This window comes from Pholis gunnellus (assembly GCF_910591455.1).
Source record: "Pholis gunnellus genome assembly, chromosome: 5".
NCBI classification, from domain to species: Eukaryota; Metazoa; Chordata; class Actinopteri; order Perciformes; family Pholidae; genus Pholis; species Pholis gunnellus.
Window position 1 is genome coordinate 234387 of NC_136531.1, and position 20608 is coordinate 254994.

At 47.0% G+C, this 20608-nt stretch overlaps 2 protein-coding genes across 4 annotated transcripts; one reads left to right on the plus strand and one right to left on the minus strand.

Annotated features, from left to right (window-relative positions):
* Positions 1 to 502: 502 nt before the first annotated feature.
* Positions 503 to 12488, plus strand: LOC306695827 (calpain-2 catalytic subunit-like). The gene is made up of 20 exons (XM_079159211.1): positions 503 to 857; positions 2689 to 2758; positions 4101 to 4222; positions 4400 to 4533; positions 5230 to 5398; positions 6100 to 6183; positions 6474 to 6559; positions 7149 to 7223; positions 7312 to 7472; positions 8027 to 8208; positions 8796 to 9007; positions 9338 to 9374; positions 9452 to 9517; positions 10617 to 10674; positions 10978 to 11042; positions 11221 to 11289; positions 11387 to 11465; positions 11545 to 11661; positions 11774 to 11832; positions 12170 to 12488. The coding sequence occupies exons 1-20, from the start codon at positions 621 to 623 to the stop codon at positions 12191 to 12193; spliced, it is 2106 nt and encodes a 701-aa protein (XP_079015337.1). The 5' UTR covers positions 503 to 620; the 3' UTR covers positions 12194 to 12488.
* Positions 12489 to 12501: 13 nt separating this feature from the next.
* aars2 (alanyl-tRNA synthetase 2, mitochondrial (putative)) lies at positions 12502 to 20462 on the minus strand. Of its 3 annotated transcripts, none has more exons than XM_079159216.1 (21): positions 20164 to 20462; positions 18387 to 18575; positions 17820 to 17965; positions 17527 to 17718; positions 17276 to 17420; positions 16904 to 17049; positions 16709 to 16817; positions 16586 to 16624; positions 16262 to 16456; positions 15906 to 16044; positions 15660 to 15829; positions 15461 to 15574; positions 15211 to 15351; positions 14963 to 15100; positions 14779 to 14879; positions 14249 to 14357; positions 13806 to 13931; positions 13590 to 13700; positions 13358 to 13441; positions 12959 to 13072; positions 12502 to 12876 (listed from the first exon to the last, which is right to left on the minus strand). In XM_079159216.1, the coding sequence occupies exons 1-21, from the start codon at positions 20389 to 20391 to the stop codon at positions 12709 to 12711; spliced, it is 2904 nt and encodes a 967-aa protein (XP_079015342.1). In that variant the 5' UTR covers positions 20392 to 20462; the 3' UTR covers positions 12502 to 12708. The 3 variants fall into 3 exon arrangements, 2 of the variants coding, with proteins under 2 accessions (XP_079015342.1, XP_079015341.1); XM_079159215.1 differs by having other exon boundaries at positions 16262 to 16507; XR_013767088.1 differs by lacking the exons at positions 12502 to 12876; positions 12959 to 13072 and having other exon boundaries at positions 13416 to 13441; positions 13802 to 13931; positions 16262 to 16507.
* Positions 20463 to 20608: the final 146 nt, after the last annotated feature.

Genomic DNA, 20608 nt, shown 5'->3' on the forward strand with positions numbered 1-20608 from the left:
ACTTGTGATAATAAACATCCATAAACTGCCGTCAGGTGTTAGATAAATGCAGAATTCTGTATTAAAATATATATTTAATTAAAGATCACAGACACAGGAACAGCTTCTCTCAGCTGTCACTGATGAACAGTTAATCACTCACACTGCACTATCACCTCCATTCCACTGACATTGTTTATAGGTTTGTGTTCACATGTGTGTATATATATTATTGGATATATATTTATACTTATATTGTATATAGCTGTTAAATGTTTATACCTACATCTGCCCTTTTTTATTCTTTATATATATTTTTTCTTGTTTATTGTAAAATATTGTTTGTACATTGAGAGCGGAAACCGGAGACAAGTTCCATGTATGTGTACACACACGTAAAGCTGATTCTGATTCTGATAAGTGTTTTATTGTGAAGGTACTTACCGGAAGTCTCACCTGTTACTCTGTCCTCTTGACTGTGAGGAACAACAGAAGAGGGAAACTCCCTTCCTGACGTCACTCACCTGCAGCCTCAACACTTTCCACACTCCCGTCACAAACTTTCCAGAACCACAAAGACTCTCCACACCAGGACCAGGACCCAGACCAGCACCCGGACCAGGATCTAGACACCCAGCACCATGTCGGGCATCGCGACCACCCTGCAGCACCGCCGGGACAAGGACCAGGGTATCGGCTCCTTCAGCCAGGCGGTGAAGTACCTGAACCAGGACTTCGAGGCTCTGAAGGAGCGCTGCCTGGAGAGCGGCCGTCTGTTCCAGGACGAGAGCTTCCCGCCGCTGGACTCCTCTCTGGGCTTCAAGGAGCTGGGCCCGGGCTCCTACAAGACCCGGGGGGTGTCCTGGGAGAGACCGACGGTCAGTGAGAATTAAGTCTTTATTCTGATGGAGGTCGGTGCAGAGCCACTAAACCAGTGTCATGCTGAGAGAGAAATTAAAGCCGAGCCTAAACTTTTAGATAAACTGAGCACAAGATACTAAAATAATGAACTCCATCAAAGTAAATAAGTCAAAGCTATTTATGGTTCCAGGATCAACAAACCTTCATCAGGTCAAACTGATGAAGGATCAAAGCCTCCAGCTCCTCAGAACTTCATCATCTTATCTCGAGTCTGCATTTCATGTTGATTTAAAGAGGAGAAGAAGCAGCGCTGCTGTTTGTACAATGTTGATCTTGTATTTCTATATCTTTGATCTATTGAGGGATAAGTGAGGAGGAATAGGAACCAGTGTTTAGTGAATGGAGTCTGGTGTGAGGCCAGTTTAACTTCCTGTAGAATGAAGCTGCAGAACCGGTTCAGCCGGTTCCGCTCTGAGCTCACTGCAGATCAGTTAGCAGGTGAGGCTGAAAACACCAGATAATAGATTATAGATTATAAATCATAGATCATACATCATACATCATAAGGATAGATTCTACTTGAATGTTTTCTCAGTCCGTGTTATTTGATCAGTCGCGTTCTGAAGCCAACACCCAGCTGCACCTTCACAATGAGCTGAGGTTAAACTGTTTGACCGTTTGGGTGGAGCTGCTTCATTACAAAATACAAAGAGGTTTCACAGGATCGTTTTATAATATATTCATTTCATTTTGGGAATTAAATTCACTTTATTTAAGTAAATCTTGGAAATGAAAAATATTTCGTTTTGATTTGCATGAATGAAAAGTCCTTAAAGTCCTGAAGAAGATCATGTGACGTGATCGAAAGCTCCAGAGATCAGATGCAATGAGATTTAAGTTTGACTTCTAAAGTCTGAGTAGAGACGGTCTGTAACCTCATCCATAAATCATAAATCAATACAATCGTGTTCATAAATCAATAACTTACATGATCGTGATCATAAATCAATAACTTACATGATCGTGATCATAAATCAATAACTTACATGATCGTGTTCATAAATCAATCACTTACATGATCGTGATCATAAATCAATCACTTATATGATCGTGATCATAAATCAATAACTTACATGATCGTGATCATGAATCAATCACTTACATGATCGTGATCATAAATCAATAACTTACATGATCGTGATCATGAATCAATCACTTACATGATCGTGATCATGAATCAATCACTTACATGATCGTGATCATAAATCAATAACTTACATGATCGTGATCATGAATCAATCACTTACATGATCGTGATCATGAATCAATCACTTATATGATCGTGATCATAAATCAATAACTTATATGATCGTGATCATAAATCAATAACTTACATGATCGTGATCATAAATCATAAATCAATCACTTATATGATCGTGATCATAAATCAATAACTTATATGATCGTGATCATAAATCAATAACTTACATGATCGTGATCATAAATCAATAACTTACATGATCGTGATCATAAATCATAAATCAATCACTTATATGATCGTGATCATAAATCATAAATCAATCACTTACATGATCGTGATCATGAATCAATAACTTACATGATCGTGATCATAAATCAATAACTTATATGATCGTGATCATAAATCAATAACTTATATGATCGTGATCATAAATCAATAACTTACATGATCGTGATCATAAATCATAAATCAATCACTTATATGATCGTGATCATAAATCAATAACTTATATGATCGTGATCATAAATCATAAATCAATCACTTATATGATATGACGTATTAATCAATAACTTGTCTTTCATGTGCAGGAGTTGACCTCTGACCCAGAGTTCATCGTCTCTGGAGCCTCGAGGACGGACATCTGTCAAGGAGCTCTGGGTGAGAACAAAGACACGAAGGAGACTTCTTAGTTTTAGTCCAGACTGTAGATGAAGGAGACTGTGAGGTGTTTTAGTTTTAGTCCAGACTGTAGATGAAGGAGACTGTGAGGTGTCTTAGTTTTAGTCCACACTGTAGATGAAGGAGACTGTGAGGTGTCTTAGTTTTAGTCCACACTGTAGATGAAGGAGACTGTGAGGTGTTTTAGTTTTAGTCCAGACTGTTGTTGAAGGAGACTAAAATCAGTAGAGACCGGACCAAACTATGTGTGTGTAAACCATCTGGTACAAACAATGAGGCCACGAGGCTGCTAGCGTAATGCTGCGTTCACACCAAACACGATTCGCGTCGCGTTATTCGCGCCGCGGGTCTCGCCGGGGGACTATTTGTGTTCATTCGCGTGAATCGGTGAATCGCGCTGGACGCGCCGGTGAGGGGGCGCGGCTTATCGCCCTGATAGCCGTTCAACTGTCCGCCGTCAACTGTGGAAAAAATAACCTCTATTTCTGCTCAGTACGTGTTGTGGAAGTCCCAGATATCACGGGGAACCAAACGCCGTCATGTCTGGTTCATAACATAGTTATAGTTTCATCGAGCTCACTGTGTCTAGCGGGCCACACGTCGCTGTTTACTACAGCTGTATGAACACAACATAAACTGATTTGGCTGTGATTTAACGGCAATAAACCAACAAAAAGGAACTCTGAAATAACATTTATACACATAGTTTGGTCCGGTCTCTACTGATATGAGGGATCGTAGAGCTCTGGGTGAACACAGACGGCTACAATACTTATTTCCTGATTCAACAAAGCTGCCAGTCTCGTGGGGAGGGGAGGGGGGAGCTGCGCTCATGTGATTGATTGAAAATGAGGCTGACATCTGATTGGCTACAGACAGGTCTATGTTGAAAAAAACGCATTTGTGAATCCAGCGACGGCAGGACAGTCTCATAAACCCACAAATAAATGTGAAGCGATCCACAAATAAATACATACAAATGCAGAAATATATTTGTGATTTTTTTCTTTACATTTATATAAATCGTAATTTATTTATTTGTGCATTGGAATGTATTTGTGAATTGTTCTGCGTGCATTTGCAATTATTGAGACTGATCTGACCCCATAAGACTGTTGATGAAGGAGACTGTGTGTGTGTGTGTGTGTGTGTGTGTGTGTGTGTGTGTTGAGGCGTGTCATCAGAGACAGTAAACAAAGCAGGTGGGCGGCGGCTGACTGAGTTTAGTTGTTTCTATAGCAACAAAGGGAAACGCCTGAGAGGCAATCAGAAAGCAGCAGAGGCCTTGACTAAGCCCCGCCCCTTCCTGTCTGTCATCCAGGTGACTGCTGGCTGCTCGCTGCCATCGCCTCTCTGACTCTGAACGAAGAAGTTCTGGCTCGAGTCGTTCCTCATGGACAAAACTTCAACAGAGGAGAGTACGCAGGCATCTTCCATTTCCAGGTACAAATACACAGAGTACTAGTAGTATTTAAGAAGGTACACAAATACTCATGTCAATCATGTCTCATTGTCCATCATGTCTCATTGTCCATCATGTCTCATGTCCATCATGTCTCATTGTCCATCATGTCTCATGTCCATCATGTCTCATTGTCCCTTCTGTCTGTCCCGTCTCAGTTCTGGCAGTACGGTGAGTGGGTGGACGTTGTGATTGACGACCGTCTGCCGGTCAAAGACGGAGAGCTGATGTTCGTCCACTCAGCTGAAGGGAGAGAGTTCTGGAGCGCCCTGCTGGAGAAGGCCTACGCCAAGTAAGACCTGAACCTGTCTCACGTCCCTCAGCTGTCTCGTGTCCCTCAGCTGTCTCATTCATGTAGTGTATCTGTGACCTCATCCCGGTCATGTCCGGGTCCTCCCAGTACGCCCAGTAAGCTGAGATCAGCTGGGATCAGTGGAGGCGTACAGGTGATAATAGACGGTGTGTTTGTGTCTTCAGGTTGTTGTTCCTACACGTCGCTGGATTCTTCACCACATTTGTTCATCCAGCAGACACACACACCTACACACACACACACACACACACACACACACACACACACACACTGTGTGCATACTATACACACTCCATTTCATGTCGTCAAAGACTGAACACCTACTTTGTGGACTCACCTGTCCAGTTAGTCCTCAGGTGTTAATGACATGCAGTGTTTCTAGGTTTACAGCTTTGGTGTGTGTGTGTGTGTGTGTGTGTGTGTGTGTGTGTGTGTGTGTGTGTGTGTGTGTGTGTGTGTGTGTGTGTGTGTGTGTGTGTGTGTGTGTGTGTGTGTGTGTGTGTGTGTGTGTGTGGAGTTGTAAATGCGCGACCATGTAGAGACAGACATGCCGTTGTGTAAATAAATGAAACAAAACTAACTCTACCTTGAAGGGGGGCGGGAGGGGCCGTTGGGGGTGCGAGCCGCCCCCCAATAGACTGGTTGGGGAAACACTGACATGTGACGTCGCTGCAGGTTGAACGGCTGTTACGAGGCTCTGTCTGGAGGATCCACCACTGAGGGGTTTGAGGATTTCACCGGAGGAATCGCTGAGGCCCACGACCTGAATACCCCTGATCCACATCTGTTCCACATCATCCAGAAAGCTCAGCACCGCGGTTCACTGATGGGCTGCTCCATCGACGTAAGCTCTGGGAACACCGAGGGGAACCACAGGGGAACCACAGGGGTACTACAGGGGAACCACAGGGGTACTACAGGGGAACCACAGGGGTACTACAGGGGAACCACAGAGGTACTACAGGGGAACCACAGGGGAACCACAGGGGTACAACATGGGTACTACAGGGGAACCACAGGGGAACCACAGGGGAACCACAGGGGTACTACAGGGGAACCACAGGGGTACTACAGGGGAACCACAGGGGTACTACAGGGGAACCACAGAGGTACTACAGGGGAACCACAGGGGAACCACAGGGGTACAACATGGGTACTACAGGGGAACCACAGGGGAACCACAGGGGAACCACAGGGGTACTACATGGGTACTACAGGGGAACCACAGGGGAACCACAGGGGAACCACAGGGGAACTACATGGGTACTACAGGGGAACCACAGGGGTACTACATGGGTACTACATGGGTACTACAGGGGAACCACAGGGGTACTACATGGGTACTGTAATGACCCCACATGAATTCATCGTCAGTACATCACAGCCCATGTAGGAGCCTTAGACGTGGTGCTGTTAGATATTAATGTATCTTTTATCTCATTTATCTCTGAATTTATTAGTTTGAAGATAAAATGAAATCATCACTGATACGGAGGTTAAACGGTTGTATTTAAGGTAATAAGCAGTTTTTAATGTTTGCTTCAGATCACCAGCTCATCCGACTCCGAGGCGGTGACCTCTCAGAAGCTGGTGAAAGGCCACGCCTACTCTGTGACGGGGGCAGCTCAGGTGAGAGGACCCGCCCCCTACATTCACCTTTCTGAACACCTGAAACATCATTTTATATAAACGTGAAAGCCTCACCACAACATTAAACTACATTTCCCATGAGTCAGTAGGAGCGGCTCACTGGAACCGTTGAGTCCTAAAAGGCAGATCTTTGTTTCCCTCAAACACCCGTCTCCCCTGAGTAGAGGCGGGGCTTCAGCTCTTTATTGGTGAATCTTAAAGCGATGGGGTTGCTGATCGTCCTATCAGATGTAACTCTGTGGTTTTGCTCCGCGTGTGATTGGCTGCAGGTGGAGTACCGTGGCAACATGGAGAAGCTGATCCGGATCAGGAACCCCTGGGGTCAGGTGGAGTGGACCGGAGCCTGGAGCGATAAGTGAGTACGATGTAGACGTAAGGGAGGAAGAGTTAAAGAGAAGTGTGTTCTCTTGTTCACAACTCAGTGAAACATGAAACACATGTTGGTATTATTCAGAGAAAACCATCATCTGTGATCCACAATAGACCTCCATCAAGAACCTCTATCCTGTGACGTCTGTACATCCATGGAGCTGATCTCAGACCTGATCTCAGACCAACTACAGCTAGAATCACACATACTGCTAACATGAGTACTACATGAGTACTACATGAGTACTACCTGAGTACTACCTGAGTACTACATGTTTGCACTCAGAGCTTCAGGGTGTTTCCAGCAGCAGCTGAACAAGCCGGTGGCTCCTGGACTGACGGACTGACGGACTGAGTTACCTGAGCAGGTGTCATGTTCACACCTGGAGCTCCTGTCAGCTTGTTTTTGTCACCTGGCTCCTCCCTGCTGTCTACGTCAGCCGGGTGGAGTCTGTGAATGACTTGAGTGACCTCTAGTGGTTACTGTGCACTCTGTGATCCGGAGGGTCAGCTGTTTAGTTTCGTGTTGACGTGATATTCAGACTCTTATTCTGAAACTGTTTCCTGTCTGACAGCTCGGCTCAGTGGCGTCAGATCAGCGACGAGGACCGAGAGCGTCTGAGTCATCGCTCAGAGGATGGAGAGTTCTGGTAAAACTCACTTTTTTTTTATCTCCAAACTACCTGAACTTATCATCAGGCGGCAGGGCGAGTTAAAACCCTCCGCTCTGTCTTCCAGGATGTCTTTCAATGACTTCCTGCGACATTACTCCAAGCTGGAGATCTGTAACCTGACGCCCGACGCCCTGAGCGACGACTCCTTCTCTAAGTGGTCTCTGTCCAAGTTTGACGGCAGCTGGAGGAGAGGATCCACCGCCGGAGGCTGCAGGAACTTTCCGAGTGAGTGATCCTGTCAGACAAGAGAGGAGGGTTCAGTGCTCCCCATAGTCACAGCTGTCTTTATCTCCATGGCTTTAGTTTTTTAACCGCAGACACGTTCTGGACGAACCCTCAAGATCCGTCTGATGAACTTCATTCAAACTAATAAACTAAATAAAACTCACTTCATTCAAACTAACAAACTAAATAAAACTAAATAAAACTCACTTCATTCAAACTAACAAACTAAATAAAACTCACTTCATTCAAACTAATAAACTAAATAAAACTAAATAAAACTCACTTCATTCAAACTAACAAACTAAATAAAACTAAATAAAACTCACTTCATTCAAACTAATAAACTAAATAAAACTAAATAAAACTCACTTCATTCAAACTAACAAACTAAATAAAACTAAATAAAACTCACTTCATTCAAACTAAATAAAACTAAATAAAACTAAATAAAACTCACTTCATTCAAACTAAATAAAACTAAATAAAACTCACTTCATTCACGCTAATAAACTAAAACACTTCATTCAAACTACGGTTTTGTTTTGAAACCGCAGACACGTTCTGGACGAACCCTCAGTTTGTGATCCGTCTGGACGAGGAGGACGACGACCCGGACGATGGAGAGAATGGCTGCAGCTTCGTGGTCGGTCTGATCCAGAAGAACCGCAGACGCATGAGGAAGATGGGACAAGACATGCACACGGTGGGATTCGCCATCTACGAGGTGAGACCGGTTGTTTTGGGTTTTGGGTCTCTGGAGGTCGATCCATTTATGAAGGAGGTTCTCAAAATCTGCCTTCCAGACAAATTCTTGAGATTTTACCTTCAAAGAGTTTGGTTGAACCGGTTCAGACTGAGACGAGTAGTGCTGCAGGAAACTGGACTAATCCTGTTCTCAGTTCAGCTGGTCTAGGATCATCTGGTCTAGGAGACGATGTTTGTGTTTTCCAAACGCTCAGAGAGGAAACAGGAAGTGGATCTTTGGGCTGATTCACCATCACTAGACTCTCATTCAGTCGTAGAATAGTGGTCTCAGGGAGGCGGTGGTCTAGACCCCGGTTCAAGGTTCTATGTTGAAGTAGAAGGATCCTCTTTGGTCCACGTCATAGACCTCCATGTTTCATAACCTGCTGACGAACAAAGTGAACCGAGTCTGAAGGTTTAACTCTCCTCTTTTCTTCTGTTCCAGGTTCCTGAAGAGGTACGAAGACCATCGGTGTCTCACTTCCTGTCTGCTCAGCGTTTGTTGCTCCACATTTTGATAGTTTATGTGAGACTCCTTCAGTCTGACGTTGTCCCCCTTTGTTGTGTCTCCTCCGTCAGTACCGCGGTCAGAGGAACATCCACCTGAACAGGAACTTCTTCCTGCGTAACTCCTCGGCCGCTCGCTCCGAAACCTTCATCAACCTGCGAGAAGTCTGCAGCCGCTTCTGTCTGCCGCCGGGAGAATATCTGATCCTACCGTCCACCTTCGAGGCGCAGAAGAACGGAGACTTCTGCGTCCGCGTCTTCTCCGAGAAACAGGCTGAGTTCCAGTAAGTCTTCACTGAACTTTAACTTGTTAAATCATCCTAAAACTGAATAAAACTCACTTCATTCAAACTAAATAAAACTCTTTCTTCTTTCTACTGTTCCAACAGTCAGCAGCTCTTGTTTGGTTGAAATGAATCCTTAATTCAGAGTTAGATGTAAAATGTTTTCTCCTTTAGACGGAGACCATTAAATCAGAAGAAACACTGATCTCCTATACCTCTGATAAATCCTCCATGAAGGCCGACACATTTAGAAGCAGAGACTCAACATGTCTCTACCTGTCCTGCTACAGAGACAACTGTCCTCTAAAGCTGATGTCTTTGTCCCCGCAGAGAGCTGGACGACCCCATCGAGTCCAGAGTGGAAAAGGTGAGACTTGACTTCAGAACTATGACGGATTAACTTCTTCCTGGTCGGAGAAATAACCGATGAACTGTCGTTTTTAGATTGAGATCGATGAAGACGATGTGGACGATCGGTTCAGAGATCTGTTTGGACAGCTGGCAGGAGGGGTGAGCTGCTCATGTAGTACATTTACTATAGTCATTGTATAAGTATGTATACTTTTATATAAAATACCTCATTTCTGTCTACATATAATTTAGTATTTTAATTCTTAGTTATAGTTACTGTGGATGTTGTACTTTTTACTTAGTTGATACTCTTAATGTTTATTACTTATTTACTTTACTGTTGCTCCTGTTTTTACTCTGTATCTTGTTGCTCTGTACCTTGTTGCTCTGTGTCTTGTTGCTCTGTTTCTTGTTGCTCTGTGTCTTGTTGCTCTGTGTCTTGTTGCTCTGTGTCTTGTTGCTCTGTACCTTGTTGCTCTGTGTCTTGTTGCTCTGTGTCTTGTTGCTCTGTACCTTGTTGCTCTGTGTCTTGTTGCTCTGTGTCTTGTTGCTCTGTGTCTTGTTGCTCTGTGTCTTGTTGCTCTGTACCTTGTTGCTCTGTGTCTTGTTGCTCTGTGTCTTGTTGCTCTGTACCTTGTTGCTCTGTGTCTTGTTGCTCTGTGTCTTGTTGCTCTGTGTCTTGTTGCTCTGTATCTTGTTGCTCTGTTTCTTGTTGCTCTGTATCTTGTTGCTCTGTGTCTTGTTGCTCTGTGTCTTGTTGCTCTGTACCTTGTTGCTCTGTGTCTTGTTGCTCTGTACCTTGTTGCTCTGTGTCTTGTTGCTCTGTATCTTGTTGCTCTGTGTCTTGTTGCTCTGTGTCTTGTTGCTCTGTACCTTGTTGCTCTGTGTCTTGTTGCTCTGTGTCTTGTTGCTCTGTATCTTGTTGCTCTGTGTCTTGTTGCTCTGTGTCTTGTTGCTCTGTATCTTGTTGCTCTGTGTCTTGTTGCTCTGTATCTTGTTGCTCTGTGTCTTGTTGCTCTCTGTCTTGTTGCTCTGTATCTTGTTGCTCTGTGTCTTGTTGCTCTGTATCTTGTTGCTCTGTGTCTTGTTGCTCTGTATCTTGTTGCTCTGTATCTTGTTGCTCTGTATCTTGTTGCTCTGTAGCTTGTTGCTCCGTCCACTTTGCTGCTGTGATCCTGTGGATTTCCCCACTGCGGGACTAATAGAGGATTATCTTATCTTATCTTATCTTCTAACTAATGGAGCTTCTGTGCTGCAGGACTGCGAGATCTCGACCTTCGAGCTGCAGAAGATCCTCAACAAAGTGGTGACCAAACGTGAGACAAAGGTTTTACCTTCAGGTTCAGGTGTATCTTCAGGTGTGAACGGGTTCAGGTGTATCTTCAGGTGTGAACGGGTTCAGGTGTATCTTCAGGTGTATCTTCAGGTGTGAACGGGTTCAGGTGTATCTTCAGGTGTGAACGGGTTCAGGTGTATCTTCAGGTGTGAACGGGTTCAGGTGTATCTTCAGGTGTGAACGGGTTCAGGTGTATCTTCAGGTGTGAACGAGTTCAGGTGTATCTTCAGGTGTGAACGGGTTCAGGTGTATCTTCAGGTGTTGACCTGTTCGTCTCTGACAGGTTCGGACATCGAGACCAACGGCTTCAGCATCTCAACGTGTCGTAACATGATCAACATGCTGGACGTATCCTTCTTGCACGAATACGGTTTAGTTTGTAGTTCAGGTGAAAACTGGTTCAGTCTGCAGAAACCAGAGACAAGTCCTCCACGTCACAGAGAAGCTGCCGCGTTGGCTGATGGGTAAATATTACGGGTATGTGAGTGTAAACATCATGTGTCATGTTCCTGAACTGTTGCTGCAGAAAGACGGCAGCGGTAAACTGGGTCTGGTGGAGTTCAAAGTGCTGTGGACCAAAATCGAGAACTACCTGGTGAGTCTCAGATCCAGAACCTGTTTTTTCTGGTTACATTGTAGATCCACCAGGACACCATGAACCAGAACTGTAATAAAGTCTCTGCTGTTCTCAGAAAATTTACCGTGAGAAGGACGTGGACAACTCAGGGACGATGAGCTCCACTGAGATGAGGACGGCTGTGGAGGAAGCTGGTAAAACACTTTAACACAATCCGGTTTCCCAACGCAATGAAAGCTCTGAGTGACGTATTCACCTCTGACCTCGATCCAGGTTTCAGTCTGAACAACACGCTGCATCAGGTCCTGGTGGCTCGTTACAGTGACCCGGATCTAACCGTCGACTTCGACAACTTTGTGAGCTGTTTGGTTCGTCTGGAGACCATGTTTGGTGAGTTCCTTTACGGTGTTCTTAGGACTCCATGAAGAAGATGATGATGATGAAGATGATGATGATGATGATGATGATGATGATGATGATGAAGAATGTTTCTGCTCCACAGACACGTTCGCCACGCTGGACAAAGATAACTCAGGAACTATCGAGTTCACCATGATGGAGGTAAGAAGCTTCACTCCTCCACACGTTGAACACTCCAAGAGGCCGTGGGGCATGAAGTTTAAAAATGGTTCCACGGTAGAACCAGTTTAACGTGAATGTAAAGTTTAAAGGTGTTCCGCGGTAGAACCCGTTTAACTTGAATGTAAAGTTTAAAGGTGTTCCGCGTTAGAACCCGTTTAACGTGAATGTAAAGTTTAAAGTTGTTCCACGGTAGAACCCGTTTAACGTGAATGTAAAGTTTAAAGTTGTTCCGCGTTAGAACCCGTTTAACGTGAATGTAAAGTTTAAAGGTGTTCCGCGTTAGAACCCGTTTAACGTGATTGTGGTTCTTCTGCAGTGGCTGAACGCGTCTATGCTCTGAGGAACCTGGACTAACCTGATCCGGATCACAGCAGAACTATTGTCTTTGTGGTGAATGTTGAATAGTAATCTGAGGGATGTTACTGATGTTCCACCTTATGTTCTGTATAACTTGACAGTTTATATTATAGAGCGTCATAAACCTGTTATTAGATGAATGCTGTGTTCTGGTTGGTTTAGCAGACTGTTTGTGTTTGATAGCAAAGATGCTTCACACCTGATGCCTTAATAATAATATCTGTAAACCTTGTTATAGAACAGTTATTACTGCCTTAACAATAAAGACAATAAACAGGTGAATGAGTGAGCAGTGATTTATTGTAAAGTTCAGATTTATAAAATATCAGTTATAACACCGGTCCCTTTAGAACGATAGCAGCACAAACTACATGTTCAGAAAGCTAACCATTAGCATGCTAACAGTTCATGAAAGCCCTTCAGTGACTGACAGCAGCAAAGGGAAGCCCCGCCCCCAACCAAGCTGTGTCCTGTGATGTCATCTCTCACTTTGTGACATCATCGTTGTGTTTCCTGGCGAGCGAACTCCTCCGCCCACCTCAGAGCCTCTGTGATGTCACCGCTGCTTCCCGTTCCCTTGGCAACCAGCACAGAGCCCCCGGCGCCCCCCCCGAGGTGACGACACACCGCCACCGCCCAATCAGACGCCGACAGGGCCGCCGAGTCCTGAGGGAGAGAACAGCCAATCAGACGCTTCAAGTGAAGCCCCGCCCCCCTGTGATGTCAGTGACAGGTGTGTCATCGTTACCTTAGGGACCTGACAGGCACACAGAACCTTCCCAGAATGCCTTTGGTGAGCGAGTAGCATCACGTGACTGTGAGGAGCCGCAGCGCTCAGCTGATTCACCGTCTTCATCAGAATCTGACAGAAGACGACAGGTGTGACCACAGACAGGTGTGACCACAGACAGGTGTGACCACAGACACAGACGGCTGTGACCACAGACAGACGGGTGTGACCACAGACAGACGGGTGTGACCACAGACAGACGGGTGTGACCACAGACAGACGGGTGTGACCACAGACGGCTGTGACCACAGACAGACAGGTGTGACCACAGACCCAGACGGGTGTGACCACAGACGGCTGTGACCACAGACACAGACGGGTGTGACCACAGACGGCTTTGGGAGTTATTGATCTTACCGACAGAGAGTCCGTCTCCACAGAATGCACCTGCAGGCTCTTCCTGCCGTTCTTTTCCAGCAGAGCCTGAGCTTTCACCGCAGCCTGTGCAAAGCATGATGGGAAAACACAGTCAGAGGAAGGACACAGACGCCTGAAGTCACGCACCAGTCACTTTGTATTCTATGCTCAGGTGAGACTCGGGTATGTCTCATATGTCTGAGTTTGAGGAGTGTCTCAGGTGTGTGTTCACCTCTCTAGTCTCCAGTTTCCTGACGGTGGTGTTACTGGTCCTCTGCAGAGCTCGGAGTCGACTCTGCAGATCTCTGCGTTGCCACTGAGGGATGGGGGTGTTATCTACAGCCTGACAGACACAACACAGGGCCAAGAAAGACCAGTCACTGAACAAGAACACAGGACACACTTTATCATCTCAGAGGCCGCAGTGCATCATGGGTAATGTACCTACATCAGAGAGGACCCCAACCTCCTTGGTGAGACGCTGGGCGGCGTCTAGGCCAGAGGGGGCGGAGCCTGTCAGTCTGGCTGACAGAGAGTCCACATCCTGAGACAACATGTGACCCTCCTCACGAGCCTGAAGGCAACAACGTGAACATCAGACAAACTGAAATGAATCAATAGATCTGATCAGAGTCAGAGCTAATACTAGAATAATGTATAAAACCAGAGCATGACAACAGATTTATGGAAGATTGTTAAGCAGAGAAAACAAGTAAACAACTATTAACAATAACCATGTAATGAAGAGATCAACTTTTACATTTATTAACAATAAACATGAAAGATGTAAAAACATGCAGCTGTTTGTGCTAAGCTAGGCTAACCAGGCTACTGGCCGTCTCTCAGTGCCGGACAGACGGGTGAATCACGTGTGTGATGTTCGTCACTGACCCGTTTGGCCTCCCGTCCCGTCACAGCGATGATGCGACTGATTCCTTTCACCATCTGTCTCTCAGACACGATCAGCAGATCCTCGATGGCTCCGGTCTGCAGCAGGTGACTGAACACACACACACACACACGTTACATGTTTACACGTTAACATGGTTACACGTTACATGTTTACACGGTTACACGTTTAACGGTAAACAGGTGAACAAGTGAACTGGTGGACTGGTGAACAGGTGAACTGGTGAACAGGTGAACAGGTGGACAGGTGAACTGGTGGACAGGTGAACAGGTGAACAGGTGGACAGGTGAACAGGTGAACTGGTGAACAGGTGAACAGGTGGACAGGTGGACTGGTGGACAGGTGAACTGGTGGACAGGTGAACAGGTGAACAGGTGGACAGGTGAACTGGTGAACTGGTGAATAGGTGAACAGGTGAACAGGTGGACAGGTGAACTGGTGGACAGGTGAACAGGTGAACAGGTGGACAGGTGAACTGGTGGACAGGTGGACAGGTGTGTTTCAGTCTTACGTCCCACAGCAGAGCTCAACAGACGTCTCTCTGTCCATCTCATCGTCCAGTTCAGAGACCGCTACAGACACAGACACCACCCGAACAGGGTCCGGATACACCTGCAGGTAGACAGGTAGACAGAGAGACAGTCAGTACATCTGTAGACAGTCAGGCAGTGAGACAGGCAGTGAGACAGGCTCACCTCGTCCACTGTCCTCAGTCCCTTGATCCTCCTGGCCTCCTGCAGAGGAAGCTCCTGGCTGTGGACGATCTGATTGGCTGAGATGATGTCATTAACACACCTGTCTACCTGCTGCAGCTGAGAGACGTCCAGAGAACTCTGAGGACAAAGAATAAATACACACTGTATGTATTTACCTGAATATATACAGGCGAATGTAAACAGATATATATATATATATATATATAGTTAGAGTTTAGCTGTCTGACCTTGACACTGAAGTCGAAGCGAAGCCGCTCAGCTGACACATGAGATCCTCTCTGATGAACACAACGACCCAAAACTGTCCTCAGAGCAAAGTTCAGGATGTGAGTCGCCGTGTGATTCACCATACAGGACAATCTGTGGACCTGTGGACACGGGACAGACAGACAGACAGGGAGAGAGAGAGTGTCCGTCTTTATGCAGACGACATCATCTGATACTGTTGTGCTGATTCTGGACTACAGTCTTATTTACCTGGTCCAGGTGTAGCTGGACCTGGTCTCCGGTCTTCAGGTTGTCAGCAGCAGTCACCTGATGGACCACGTACCCCCCTGCCAGGAGGACGGCCTCCACCGGGTACACGACGTCCTGACAGACAGAAAACACACACAACTAGTCAGACCTCACCTGGACACACAGCAGGTACTCTTTCCCATGATGCATTGCAGCTGACCTGCGATCCGTCCCGGGTGAAGTAGCCCCGGTCTTGTGACTGCCCCCCTTGCTCAGAGTAGAAGCAGGTCTGATCCAGAACGACTCCACAACGCTGACCCTCAGTGACCTCTGACACCAGAGTCTGGCCGTCATACAGAGCCACGACGGTTGCACTGCATGCTGGGAACACTGGGAGGAGGAGAACAAAGATCACCTGTCTGAACAGGTGAGACATGAGTTCAGCAGAAAGAGAGACAAGTGGTACCGTATCGGTCCTTCTCCAGTCTGTACTGGTATTTGAGACCATCGTCAGTGGGAGGGACACCGAGACGCTGCAGGTCTGCCAGGCTGAGGACGTCCAACATCACCTGAGACTGATCACCTGACTGAAGACCGGACGACACCTGAGAGAGACAGGTACTTGATGACATCACCAACACACAGTAAAAGCCCTCCACCTGCTTCACAGGAAGTCAAGCAGCCCCTTCACAATAAAACCCTGTAGTTACATCAATAGAACGCTCTTATTTCCTTATCTTCAGTCGTATCACATATTAAAAACATCGTAAACCAACAGGTGAAACCAGGAGCATCATGGGAGTTCAGAGTGTGAGACCTCACCTTCTGGTTCTCTGCCGCCAGTCGGTCCAGCTCCTCGCGGTCCACCTGGATCCCCCTCTCCTCCAACACCAGGTCCACCAGGTCCAGAGGAAAACCCAGGTCCCTGTGCAGAGACCAGGCCACCGAGGCTGGGAAGAAGACTCCATGTTTGTAGTCCTTTCTGAGGAGCGTCCGGTGGATCAGCCTGCTGCCCTGCTGCAGAGACGACAGGAAGTGAGCCTCGTTCTCGTTGATGACGTCCTGGATCTGAAAGAAACAACACCTGCTGATGACCACTTCCTGTTCTGGAAGATCTCCAGATGTTCCAGATGTTCTTCTACTCACCCTGTCTGCCTCCCTGTGCAGCTCTGGATACACGTCACCCTGCACACAGGAGATGAAGATGACTTCCACAACTCTTATATGTTTGGTTGGGGGGTCAGATGCATTATGGGGAATGGATCTCACCAGGATGTGGGTGACGGTAGGAACCAGGCTGGCCAGCGCTCCCTGAGGAGCCTGAAGCACCTCGACGCAGAACCGAACCGCCCGCCGCAGAACCCTCCTCAACACCAACCTGAGACCCAAGTAATAAATAAAAATAATAAACCGATAACCGAACAAACACACCGTGTCCTGACAGCCGATCGGTCGGTGACTCACTCTGCTCCCGACATGCCCGGATGAACTCCGTCGGCGATGCAGACTGACAGAGTGCGGACGTGGTCGGCCACCACTCGGTACGCCGTGTCCACCTTCATCTGGTCCGCCGGGCCCGTCCGCCCACCGTACGGCCTCACCTTCGACCTCTGGGGACGGACACATCGCCATGACAACAGGAAGCTGTCAATCACACCACACCACACCCGGTAGTAGCTAGGGAAACCGGAGTTAGGGTGTACCCAGTGTACTGGTGTACTGTTTACTGGTGTACCGGTGTACTGTTTACTGGTGTACTGGTGTACTGGTGTACTGTTTACTGGTGTACCCGGTGTACTGGTGTACTGTTTACTGGTGTACTGTTTACTGGTGTACCTGGTGGATGGCGTGCAGCAGCGGAGTGAACAGGTCCGTGTCGTAGTTTGATCTTTTACCCTGCAGGACGCTCACCAGCCTCTCTAGTCCCATCCCAGTATCCACACTGAACCGGGGCAGCTGCTGCAGACTGTGGTCCACCTCCCTGACACACAGGAACACAACCCGTTATACTGGGAGGAGACCAGTACAACCAGCAGACTGGTTCAGTGCTAATGGTTTACAGTGTTCTGGACTGGTTTTGTATGAACCTGTTGTACTGCATGAAGACCAGGTTCCAGATCTCCACCACTTCAGGGCTGTCGGCGTTGACGAGCGCCGCGGCGTCCCGCCCCCCCACGTGGTCGTAGTGGATCTCGGTGCAGGGACCACATGGACCAGAGTCCCCCATCTCCCAGAAGTTCTCCTTCAGGCCGAATGGCAGGAGGCGACCCGGAGGAACCCTGAGGACGAGATCTGTGGTGATTCTCATAGAAAACTCTTCCTGCAGTGAACCAATCAGCTCACAGCATCGGCCGTGGTCTAGGTTACCGTGGTTACCTACCCGATCTCCAGCCAGATGAGTCGAGTCTCCTCATCAGCTGGTAAACCAGACGCAGCGTCTCCAGCAAAGTACGACACGTACAGTCTGTCTGCAGGTATCCCATAATGCATTGTGAGGAGGCTCCACGCCATAGAGCACGCCTCCTCCTGTAGGAGACGAGAGGACATGTGAGGATACACAGAGCTGCTCCTCCTCCTCCTCCTCTCTTTCTTCTTCCTCTCTCCTCTACCTCCCTCTAGTTCCTCCCTCTCCTCTCTCCTTCTTCCTCCCTCCTCTTCCCTCTCTCCTTCTTCCTTTCTTCCTCTCTCCTCTACCTTTTCCTCCTCCTCCTCCTCCTCCTCCTCCTCCTCCTCCTCCTCCTCCTCCTCCTCCTCCTCCTCCTCCTCCTCCTCCTCCTCCTCCCTCTCCTCTCTCCTGTCTCCTTCTTCCTCCCTCCTCTTCCCTCTCCTCTCTCCTTCTTCCTTTCTTCCTCTCTCCTCTACCTTTTCTTCCTCCTCCTCCTCCTCTCTCCTGTCTCCTTCTTCCTCTCTCCTCTTCCTTTTCCTCTTCCTCCCTCCTCCTCCTCACCTTGAAGTAGTCTCCAAAGGACCAGTTTCCGAGCATCTCAAAGAATGTGTGATGATAAACGTCTCGTCCGACATCGTCGAGGTCGTTGTGTTTCCCTCCGGCTCGAACGCACTTCTGAGTGTTGACGACTCTTTGATACGAAGACATCTCAGTACGAGGGTCAGCGGTACCCAGGAAGACGGGTTTAAACTAGAACCAGAGACCACAGGAAGACGGGTTTAAACTAGAACCAGAGACCACAGGAAGACAGGTTTAAACTAGAACCAGAGACCACAGGAAGACGGGTTTAAACTAGAACCAGAGACCACAGGAAGATGGGTTTAAACTAGAACCAGAGACCACAGGAAGACGGGTTTAAACTAGAACCAGAGACCACAGGGAGACGGGTTTAAACTAGAACCAGAGACCACAGGGAGACGGGTTTAAACTAGAACCAGAGACCACAGGAAGACAGGTTTAAACTAGAACCAGAGACCACAGGGAGACGGGTTTAAACTAGAACCAGAGACCACAGGAAGACGGGTTTAAACTAGAACCAGAGACCACAGGAAGACGGGTTTAAACTAGAACCAGAGACCACAGGGAGACAGGTTTAAACTAGAACCAGAGACCACAGGAAGACGGGTTTAAACTAGAACCAGAGACCACAGGAAGACGGGTTTAAACTAGAACCAGAGACCACATGGAGACAGGTTTAAACTAGAACCAGAGACCACAGGAAGACGGGTTTAAACTAAAACCAGAGACCACAGGAAGACGGGTTTAAACTAGAACCAGAGACCACATGGAGACAGGTTTAAACTAGAACCAGAGACCACATGGAGACGGGTTTAAACTAGAACCAGAGACCACATGGAGACGGGTTTAAACTAGAACCAGAGACCACATGGAGACAGGTTTAAACTAGAACCAGAGACCACATGGAGACAGGTTTAAACTAGAACCAGAGACCACATGGAGACGGGTTTAAACTAGAACCAGAGACCACATGGAGACAGGTTTAAACTAGAACCAGAGACCACATGGAGACGGGTTTAAACTAGAACCAGAGACCACAGGAAGACGGGTTTAAACTAGAACCAGAGACCACAGGAAGACGGGTTTAAACTAGAACCAGAGACCACATGGAGACAGGTTTAAACTAGAACCAGAGACCACAGGAAGACGGGTTTAAACTAGAACCAGAGACCACAGGAAGACGGGTTTAAACTGAAATTGAAAAATCTCAAAAGTAAAAATATACAGAATAATATAATAATTATTGATGCATTAATGTGTTTTTCCCTTTTAATTCTCCATAATCTATAATAACTTTAATAATTATATTCATTCATTCTCTGTGCTTTTACTCCTTATCATAATTAAGTATAAGTACACGTGAAGTACAAATACACGTAAAGTACAAGCACACGTGAAGTACAAGTACACGTGAAGTACAAGTACACGTGAAGTACAAGTACATGTGAAGTACAAGTGAAGTACAAGTACAAGTACACGTGAAGTACATGTGAAGTACAAGTGAAGTACAAGTACACGTGAAGTACAAGTGAAGTACAAGTACAAGTACACGTGAAGTACAAGTACACGTGAAGTGCAGTACTTAAGATGCCAACAGTATAAATGACACAATACTACAAAATAAAAGTAAGCTAACGTTGAATATGACCTGACGTCAGGAGCATTGACTGGACACGCTCTTATTTTGAAATCGTAAGCTAACAGCAGTTCAGCTTGTTGTCGTTAGACCGGGACGGACCGGGACCGGGTCTTGACTGACCTGGTTCATGCCGGCGTTGACGAACAGCAGGCTGGGGTCTCCTCTGGGCCGGACCGGAGAGGACGGGACCAGCTGATGTCCGTGCTGGTCCCGGAAGAAGTCCAGGAAGGTGCTGCGGACCAGAGCAGCGGGCATCTCTGGAGGAGGAGAGCCGCTGAAGGAGCGACATGGGCGGGCAGAGAGGAGGAGAGGAGACTCGCTGAACCTCCGGAGGACCAGCCTGAACATGAGGACCTCCAAGAGTCTCAAACACGAACCTGATCCATGGTGACCCTCACAGGGTACGACAGGCTGTCATACTGCGCATGCGCACTTCTCCTTCTCCTTCTTCTTCTTCTTGATTTATAGTGGTTGGCCTCCATCTTATTGGTGCTTTACCGCCACCTTCAGGTCCGGAGTGTGAATCAGACAATAGACTTATAATATTTACCCCAATAAACAAAAC

Excerpts from the sequence above, each read along its gene's own strand:
- LOC306695827 (XM_079159211.1), top strand. The coding sequence starts at position 621 with ATGTCGGGCATCGCGACCACCCTGCAGCACCGCCGGGACAAGGACCAG. Across the intron at positions 11,290-11,386 it reads CCAAAATCGAGAACTACCTG|AAAATTTACCGTGAGAAGGA; the intron begins GTGAGTCTCAGA and ends TGCTGTTCTCAG. Across the intron at positions 11,662-11,773 it reads TCGTCTGGAGACCATGTTTG|ACACGTTCGCCACGCTGGAC; the intron begins GTGAGTTCCTTT and ends TCTGCTCCACAG.
- aars2 (XM_079159215.1), bottom strand. The coding sequence starts at position 20,391 with ATGTTCAGGCTGGTCCTCCGGAGGTTCAGCGAGTCTCCTCTCCTCCTC. Across the intron at positions 16,818-16,903 it reads CCGGGCATGTCGGGAGCAGA|GTTGGTGTTGAGGAGGGTTC; the intron begins GTGAGTCACCGA and ends CTTGGGTCTCAG. Across the intron at positions 15,101-15,210 it reads GCTTCGACTTCAGTGTCAAG|AGTTCTCTGGACGTCTCTCA; the intron begins GTCAGACAGCTA and ends CTTTGTCCTCAG.